The sequence below is a fragment of the Arachis ipaensis genome, chromosome B04, assembly GCF_000816755.2.
Source record: "Arachis ipaensis cultivar K30076 chromosome B04, Araip1.1, whole genome shotgun sequence".
Lineage (NCBI taxonomy): Eukaryota > Viridiplantae > Streptophyta > Magnoliopsida > Fabales > Fabaceae > Arachis > Arachis ipaensis.
The window spans coordinates 49279585-49289408 of record NC_029788.2 but is presented as its reverse complement, the minus strand read 5'-3'; the positions used below and the strand labels follow the sequence as shown (position 1 = coordinate 49289408).

The window sequence follows — 9824 nt, the reverse complement described above, 5'->3', positions numbered from 1 at the left end:
ATTTCATGAATGAAACAAGGTCCTCCATTAGAAATTTGGAAGTACAAGTGGGCCAGCTGAGTAAGAAGATCACTAAAACCCCTCCTAGTACTCTCCCAAGCAATACAGAAGAAAATCCAAAAGGAGAGTACAAGGCCATTGATATAACCATCATGGCCGAATCCAAGGAAGAAGGGGAGGACGTGAATTCCAAGGAGGAAGACCTCCTGGGACGTCCAGTGATCAATAAGGAGTTTCCCTCTAAGGAACCAAAGGAATCTGAGACTCAACTAGAGACCATAGAGATTCCATTAAACCTCCTTATGCCATTCATGAGCTCTGATGAGTATTCCTCTTCTGAAGAGAATAAGGATGTTACTGATGAGCAAGTTACCAAGTACCTTGGTGCAATCATGAAGCTGAATGCCAAATTATTTGGTATTGAGACGTGGGAAGATGAACCTCCCTTGTTCACCAATGAACTGAGTGATCTGGATCAACTGACATTGCCTCAGAAGAAACAGGATCCTGGAAAGTTCCTAATACCTTGTACCATAGGCACCATGATCTTTGAAAAGGCTCTGTGTGACCTTGGTTCAGGGATAAACCTCATGTCCCTCTCTGTAATAGAGAAACTGGGAATCTTTGGGGTGCAAGCTGCTAAAATCTCATTAGAGATGGCAGATAATTCAAGAAAACAGGCTTATGGACAAGTAGATGACGTATTAGTAAAGGTTAAAGGCCTTTACATCCCTGCTGATTTCATAGTCCTAGATACTAGAAAGGATGAGGATGAATCCATCATCCTTGGAAGACCCTTCCTAGCCACAGCAAGAGCTGTGATTGATGTTAACAGAGGTGAACTAGTTCTTCAATTGAATGAGGACTCCCTTGAGTTTAAAACTCAAGGACATCGGACATCAAACATGGAAAAGAGGCCCAATTTTTATTTCTCTAATTTATTTTTATTGTTATTTCATGTTTTATTAGGTTCATGATCATGTGGAGTCACAAAATAAATATAAAAATTGAAAACGGAATCAAAAATAGCAGAAGAAAAATCACACCCTGGAGGAGGATCTTACTGGCATTTAAACGCCAGTAAGGAGCATCTGTCTGGCGTTCAACGCCAGAACAGAGCATGTTTCTGGCGTTGAAGGCCAGAAACAAGCAGCATCCTGGCGTTCAGACACCAGACATGCACACTGAGGAAGAGCTGGCACTGAACGCCAGAAACAAGCATCTGGCTGGCGTTCAACGCCAGAAATATGCTGCATCTGGGCGTTGAACACCCAAAACAAGCATCAGTTCGGCGTTTAAACGCCAAAATTGCATGCAAAGGCATTTTACATGCCTAATTGGTGCAGGGATGTAAATCCTTGACACCTCAAGATCTGTGGACCTCACAGGATCATCTCAGGATCTGTGGACCCCACAGGATCCCCACCTTCCCTCCTAATAATCCTAGTTTTTTTTCCACATCTTCTTCTTCATCTATTCTTTCTTCTTTTGCTTGAGGGCGAGCAACATTCTAAGTTTGGTTTGGTAAAAGCATTGCTTATTTTGCTTTTCCATAACCATTGATGGCACCTAAAGCCAGAGAAACCTCAAAAAAAAAAAAAAAGAAAGAAGAGAGAAGAGAAAAGGGAAGACAAAAGCTTCCACCTCCAAGTCATGGGAGATGGAGAGATTAATGTAAAGGATCTATAGCTCAGTGGTAGAACATCTGACTGCAAATCAAGAGATCCCTGAGATACCTCAGGGGATACATTTTCCCCACATAATGATTGGGAGCAACTGAGGATAGAAATACCAAAAATCACTAAGGAGGAGCAACAAAGACAAGGAAGAGACATAGACGAGCTCAAAAGCACCATTGGTTCTTCAAGAAGAGAAAGACGCCATCCTCACTAAGGTGGACTCATTCCTTAATCTCCTTGTCTATTTATTCCTGTTTTTCGATTTTTGAGCTTTATGTTTATTTATATTTGTGTCTTACTACATGATCATTAGTGTCTAAGTGTCTATGCCTTAAAGTTAGTGAATATGAATCCATCACCTCTCTTAAATGAAAAATGTTTTAATTCAAAAGGACAAGAAGTACATGAGTTTCGAATTCATCCTTGAACTTAGTTTAATTATATTGATGTGGTGACAATGCTTCTTGTTTTCTGAATGAATGCCTAAACAGTGCATATGTCTTTTGAAGTTTTTATTTATGAATGTTAAATATGTTGGCTCTTGAAAGAATTATGACAAGGAGACATGTTATTTGATAATCTGAAAAATCATAAAAATGATTCTTGAAGCAAGAAAAAGCAGCAAAGAACAGAGCTTGCAGAAAAAAAATAAAAAAAAAGAGAAAAAAGCAAGCAGAAAAAGCCAAAACTCTTAAAACCAAGAGGCAAAAGCAAAAAGCCAATAACTCTTAAAACCAAAAGGTAAGGGTAAATAAAAAGGATCCCAAGGCTTTGAGCATCAGTGGATAGGAGGGCCTAAAGGAATAAAATCCTGGTCTAAGCAGCTAAACCAAGCTATCCCTAACCATGTGCTTGTGGCGTGAAGGTGTCAAGTGAAAACTTGAGACTGAGCGGTTAAAGTCAAGGTCCAAAGCAAAAAAAAGAGTGTGCTTAAGAACCCTGGACACCTCTAATTGGGGACTTTAGCAAAGCTGAGTCACAATCTGAAAAGGTTCACCCAATTATGTGTCTGTGGCATTTATGTATCTGGTGGTAATACTGGAAAACAAAGTGCTTAGGGCCACGGCCAAGACTCATAAAGTAGCTGTGTTCAAGAATCAACATACTGAACTAGGAGAATCAATAACACTATCTGAACTCTGAGTTCCTATAGATGCCAATCATTCTGAACCTCAATGGATAAAGTGAGATGCCAAAACTATTCAAGAGGCAAAAAGCTACAACTTCCGCTTATCTGATTGGAGCTATGTTTCATTGATAGTTTGGAATTTATAGTATATTCTGTTCTTTTTATCCTATTTGATTTTCAGTTGCTTGGGGACAAGCAACAGTTTAAGTTTGGTGTTGTGATGAGCAGATAATTTATACGCTTTTTGGCATTATTTTTAGTATGTTTTTAGTAGGATCTAGTTACTTTTAGGGATGTTTTTATTAGTTTTTATGCTAAATTCACATTTCTAGACTTTACTATGAGTTTGTGTGTTTTTCTGTGATTTCAGGTATTTTCTGGCTGAAATTGAGGGACTTGAGCAAAAATCAGATTCAGAGGTAGAAGAAGGACTGCTGATGCTGTTGGATTCTGACCTCCCTTCACTCAAAGTGGATTTTCTAGAGCTACAGAACTCACAATGGCGCTCTTCCAATTACGTTGGAAAGTAGACATCCAGGGCTTTCCAGAAATATATAATAGTCCATACTTTGGCCGAGTTTAGATGACGCAAAAGGGCATTGAACGCCAGTTCTACGCTGCAGTCTGGAGTTAAACGCCAGAAACATGTTACAAGCCAGAGTTGAACGCCAGAAATACGTTACAAACTGGCGTTCAACTCCAAGAAAGAGCCTCTGCATGCGTAACATTCAAGCTCAGCCCAAGCACACACCAAGTGGGCCCGAAAGTGGATTTATGCATCAATTTCGTGGTATAAGCTAGATTGATGGCGGCATTCATGAGAATCCGGAAAGTCTAAACCTTGTCTGTGGTATTCCAAGTAGGATTCTGGGATTGAATGACTGTGACGAACTTCAAACTCGCGAGTGCTGGGCGTAGTGACAGACACAAAAGGAGGGTGAATCCTATTCCAGTATGATCGAGAACCTCAGATGATTAGCTGTGCTGTGACAGAGCATTTGGACCATTTTCACAAGAGGATAGGATGCAGCCATTGACCACGGTGATGCCTCCAGATGATTAGCCCTGCAGTGACAGTGCATCAGACCATTTTCACAGAGAAGATGAAAAGTAGCCATTGACATTGGTGATATCCTTACATAAAGCCAGCCATGGAAAGGTGTAGGATTGATTGGATGAAGACAACAGGAAAGTAGAAGTTCAGAGGGACGAAAGCATCTCTATACCTTTATCTAAAATTCTCACCAATAATATACATAAGTATTTCTATCTTTATTCTCTGTTTATTTATTATAAATTTCGAAAACTCCATAATGAATTATTATCCGCCTGACTGAGATCTACAAGATGACCATAGCTTGCTTCATACCAACAATCTCCGTGGGATCGACCCTTACTCACGTAAGGTTTTATTACTTGGATGACCCAGTGCACTTGCTGGTTAGTTGTATCGAAGTTGTGAATGAAAAACAATTTATTAAGACGTACGTACAGAGTTTGTGGCGCCGTTGCCTGAGATCACAATTTCGTGCACCAAAAATCCTTAGATTTTATGCATGATAAACCCTGAAAATGGGGTTTATCAACCTCCCCACACTTAAAGTATAGCATGTCATCATGCTAAGGGAAAGCAAAAGATCAAAGGACTATAGGGGCATAGGGTTCTTGTGATGCAATCTACCTACATAAATGCACTATGGTGTATGCTACTATCTACTTGGCCAAGAGCAGTTCAATCTTCCTAGAATACACATATGTATATGCACATAGGGCAAGATGATGGGCAATGTATGAACTCTACCAATTCTAGTCATCAAAGTGAAGTATGCACAATTTGTATGAAGAACGCTCGCGAGAGCCGGGAACAAGGAGTTGAGCTTCAAACCCCTCACCAGAAGTATTTGCACTCTATTCGCTCGGTGTATAGGGTTGATCACTCAATCCTCCCCTACTTCATGCTTTTCCATGCATGCATACAAGTATCTTGAGGTCTTTTCTTTAGGTTGTAATAGGGCTAGGGTCAAGGTAGGGATGCATATTTGGTCAAGTAAGCTTGAAATTTGAATCTTTGATGAGCTTAAACTTCTCACCTAACCTATGACCTCTTATACAATTTTAAAGCTAACCTAACTATCCATTCTTTCACTTTTCAACATACTCATGCATTTTCTTGTCATTTCACAACACTTGTGCATTGATTCTTATTGACTTTACTTTGGGGCACTTTGTCCCCTTTTTATTTCTTTCTTTTTCTTTTCTTTTTTTTCTTTTCTATTTTTTTCTTTTCTTTTCTTTTCCGTGCTCTTCTTTTTGTTTCTTTTTCTTTTTCTTGTATTTTTCTCATTCTTCTTTCTATATACAAGATCATCAATGCATAAGGTTTTACATTCATTACACATGGGCATGTACCCGATTCCCAATATTTACAACAAAAATACAAAACTACCCTTTTATTCACCCAATGTCCCAAGATTTCCCACACTTTAAATGACACACACACACACTAGCCTAAGCTAATCAAAGATCCAAATTAAGGACTTTTATTATTTTCCGCTTTAAGGCTTGTAATGTGCTAGAATTATGAACAAAGTGGGTTAAGCATAGGCTCAATTGGCTAACAATGGAAGATAAAAGGCAAGGCTATTTGGGTAAGTGAGCTAAATAAAACGATGGCCTCAATCATATAAACGTATGAATACAAGGAATAACGGACATATAGAATTAAACAAATCAAAGATCACAATCGTAGGAAGAGAACAATTGCACACAAGAAGGAAAAAACAAGTGGTTATAAAATGTAACCACACCATTAGGCTCAAAACTCGCTTGCTTGTGTTCTTGGCTCAAATTCTAATTTCATGTTCCAAAATACATCCTTCAAACATGCTAAGAATCAAAATATTTTCAAATTTTTAAATTTCAAAATTGGTAGGGTCGCCCTAAAATTCTAGTATTCTAGGAGAGAAGTCATTACTCTAACCAAGTGGATTTATTAAGAGATAACTAACATGCAAAGGATGCCAAAAATGAGAACCTAACATGCAATCTATCCTAATTAGCAAAGGTGATTCAAAATTTATTCGGGTGTTACCTACGAAGACCGGTCGACTGACCGACCTCCCCACACTTAGAAGTTGGCACGGTCCTCCGTGCCTTGAGTGAGACGCAGTAGTTGATCGACTTCCGAGTGTCCATCCTCTTTGTCATTATCGCTTTCCTCATTATTGGTATCGGTGGACATGGAAATTTCCGGTTCTTCCTTAGGTGGGGCTAGGCAACCTAGAAGCTTCTTGACAAAAGCGTAACGGCGTTGGTTACGCTGCTCATAACGGTCAAGCTTCTTGTGGAGCTCCTCTATGCGTTGCATGGATGACTTTGCTGGTGCGGATGTGGTAGAGGGGATGCTCATGGGGACGGATAGGTGTGGCTCTTCGGTGTCCGCCGAAGGGTAAAGGTATCTCCCGTTTGGAACAATATCTCCATCCACCGGGATCATGGCCCTTCTATCCTTGGTCTCTCGGGGAACACCGGCTGAGGAGACTAAGTCGGTCACTAGAGCGGGAAAGGGTAGATTCCTCTTAGCGTGGATGCGATCCATGGATTGGTGAATGAGACGGGGAATATGCACCGGTCTCTCGGTGAGGACATACCAGACCAACAAGGCTAACTCGGCAGTGATAGATGAGCCATGGGTGCTTGGGAGCACATAGTGGGCTAGAATTTGGGCCCATGCCTGAGACTCTCTAGTGAGAAAATGGGCGGTGATGCCCTTTGGCCGGGGTCTCATCCTTCCTCGAATCCAGAATGATTCAGGTATAGCAATGACCTTGAGGATAGCATCCCAATCAAACGCACGTTGGCACCGTGCCGACAAAATCCCTTGATAAGCATCAATCCCTTCCGTTAATGGTCCGGTCTTAAGCACATTTTAGATGGCCTCCTCTGTGACGGGAACTTGCCTTCGACGCACAAATATCGATGTAAGGGAGGGGGTGTGGTAGTTGGTGTAAAATTCAACCACCCAAGACAAGTTTGCCTCCCTTGGCTTCCTCAATAGGAACTCCCATTGCCGCCGTTCGATGCGGGGTATGATGAGCGGAATGACATGAGTCAGAGGGGATAGTAGGGGCTCCGCATGATAGTTCCTTGGTTTGATCAAGGGGTAGACAAGTTCGCAATAGCGATTGGGGAACTTGTTCGGATCCCTTGCCGGATTGTCCTTTTCCGAAACATCAATGTTAGCAACGCCCCTTGTCTTATTGGAGAGGGGCTTGGCTTTAGGTCCTTGTTGTGCTTTGCTAGTGGACTGTGAGGGTGCCTTCTTCGGTGCCTTTCCATTGTCTCTTTTGATCACCATCCTAGAAAAGAAGGAGAAGTGGTGAAATTAAGCTTAAAGAGGCATCAAGAAAGAATAAGCACACTAGTGATAGGGCGTAAAAGATAAGTAGCTTAGACACATGACAGCTGCAACATGAGACTAAGTCCATGATGAAAATCTTGGCTAATCACTAGCATGTGATGCATGAGTGGTATAGGCATACAAACAAGACGCATGAGAAGCACACACTCTTGACATCAATAACAAGAAGTGAGAATTAGGGGGTGAGCATGTAGAAATGAGATAAGATATGTAATAAGCTCAATGCACATATGAACAAGCAAGTGAAAGAGAAAGAACACCAAAATAGAAAACACTTAGTCAAAATAACTCCAAGAAGTCATGTAGGTCTTTCAACAAACACTTGGTGTGCATCCCATCTATGACAAAAATTGAGAGGAGAGTGACAATGTAACATCCCATAAAGCATTATCAATTATAATATCATACCACAAATTGCAAAAGAAAGCAAGTAAATCAAACAAGCTCATCAAGGCAAGAGTAAACTCCACTTGGAACACCCATGAGAAAGTGAAAAGAAAGAAGGAAAGAAGATGCAACAAACAAAGAAAATATGAATGCAACTATGAAGAGGGATTGTAAGGGAATGTAACTAAGGAAAGGGAAAAGGAAACAAAGAAAACTAAACAAAAATAGAAAGAGAAGTACCTTGAAAGGAGGAGGAAGAAAAGTGGGGTATGGAGGTGGGAGAAAAGGTAGGGAAGAGTGAGAGAAGGAAGAGGGAAAAGGGGGGTGTAGAATCGCCGGAGGTGGTGGTTGCTGCTAGTGGTGGCGGAGAAGACTGTTAGAGATGGTAGAGGAAGGTAGAAGTGAAGAAGAATAGAGGTAAGAAGAAAGAAAGAAAAGTGAAGGAGGAAGGCGCGCTTTAATTCAATTGGTTCGCTGAACCGACGCGCGCGCGCCATGCACGCGCACGCGTGCATGGGCGAAAATCAGTAAAGGCGCGGATGCGCACAGTGCGCATGTGCGTGAAGTTGTGAAATGTGGGTGTGCGCGCGAGCGCCAGGTGCGCATGCGCGTGCATAGGAGTTGTGCCCTCAGCACAAGTTGGGCACAACTCTAGCTCAACTCTCGGAAAAAAGTAACAGAGAATGAAATTTGGAGATCGACGCGGACGCGCACGGTGCACTGACTCATCGATCGTCATGATGGTCGAAGTACGCGTGCGCGCCTCGTGCGCATGCGGGTGAGTTGAGCTGGGCCAGTAGCATGAAATTGGCCCAATCAGGGCATAACTCTCGGGAGGGTTGGCCCAGGATCGCAAATTGCAGTAGTGACGCGTACGCGGCTAGTGCGCGTACGCGTGGTTTTTGCGCAAATGGCCATGTACGCGTGCGCGTGCATTGTGCGCACGCGTAATGCTGGTTATGCCTAGGGCCCAGAATTGGCCCAGAATTTGCACAACTCTTTGGAAGAATGGCCCAGGAGCTGCGAAGACCTATGGACGCGTACAACTACAGTGCGCGCACGCGTGCCCCCCCCCCCTTTTTTTTTGAATGAATATGAAAAATGCCTAATTGTCATGAATTAAATGGCCAATTCAGCCAAAGAGACCAAAAACATCCAAAATCAATGTAAGACCTAAAGAGGGGTGTTCTTCTAACACACAATCAAATCATTCATGGAAAAATGAATGCAACGCTTCATGAGTGAAATATCCTAGGTATTTACAATTAACTCTAATCAAATAGGGCTATAGCGAAGCAATCGCAACCCAATCAAGAGTTTAAAGACTATATACAAAAGGGTAAAAAGGATAGATCTCACCATGGTGGGGTGTCTCCCACCTAGCACTTTTGTTTAATGTCCTTAAGTTGGACTTCCACTAGTTCATTGCTCTTTGCCAAGAGGTGCGTCTTCCAAAAGGAATATCTCAATCTCTTTGTTACTCTTCATTTGCTCACCGTGATACAACTTGACACGGTGCCCATTGACCTATAAAATATCCAAAATTGAGGGATGGCACAAATGATAAACCCCATAGGATTCCGCTTTCACTACTTGATATGGGCCTTCCCATTTTGACCTTAGTTTATCGGGCAACAATCTCAATCTAGAATTGTAAAGAAGGACTAGATCACCGGCTTTAAATTTTTTGCCTCTTATGCTCCTATCATGCACGGCTTTCATTTTCTCCTTGTAAAGTCTAGAGTTCTCATAAGGTTCAAGCCTCAAACATTCTAACTCCACTAGTTGTAGCTTTCTCTCAATTCCGACTCCACCCAAACTTGGATTACACTCTTTGATGCCCAATATGCCTTGTGCTCTATCTCCACTGGTAAATGGCAAGCTTTGCCATACACCAACCGAAAGGGGCTCTTGCCAATTGGCATTTTGTATGCCGTTCGGTAGGCCCATAATGCATCGGTGAGCTTGGCACTCCAATCTTTCTTATTGGGTTTCACAATCCTTTCCAAGATGCGTTTAATCTCCCGATTGGAAACCTCGGCTTGGCCGTTTGTTTGTGTGTTGTAGGCCGTGGCTACTTTATGTATGATGCTATATTTCTTCATGAGTCCTTCCATTCTTTTGTTGTAAAAATTTGAACCTTGGTCGCTCACAATTGCTCGTGGTGACCCAAATCTATAAATGATATTATTTCTCACAAAAGAAAGGA

At 41.8% G+C, this 9824-nt stretch overlaps 1 protein-coding gene across 1 annotated transcript; it reads right to left on the bottom strand.

The window, feature by feature from the left end:
* LOC107636433 lies at positions 9038–9565 on the bottom strand. The gene is made up of 2 exons (XM_016339942.1): positions 9209–9565; positions 9038–9142 (listed from the first exon to the last, which is right to left on the bottom strand). Exons 1-2 carry the CDS (start codon positions 9563–9565, stop codon positions 9038–9040), a joined length of 462 nt encoding a protein of 153 aa, XP_016195428.1.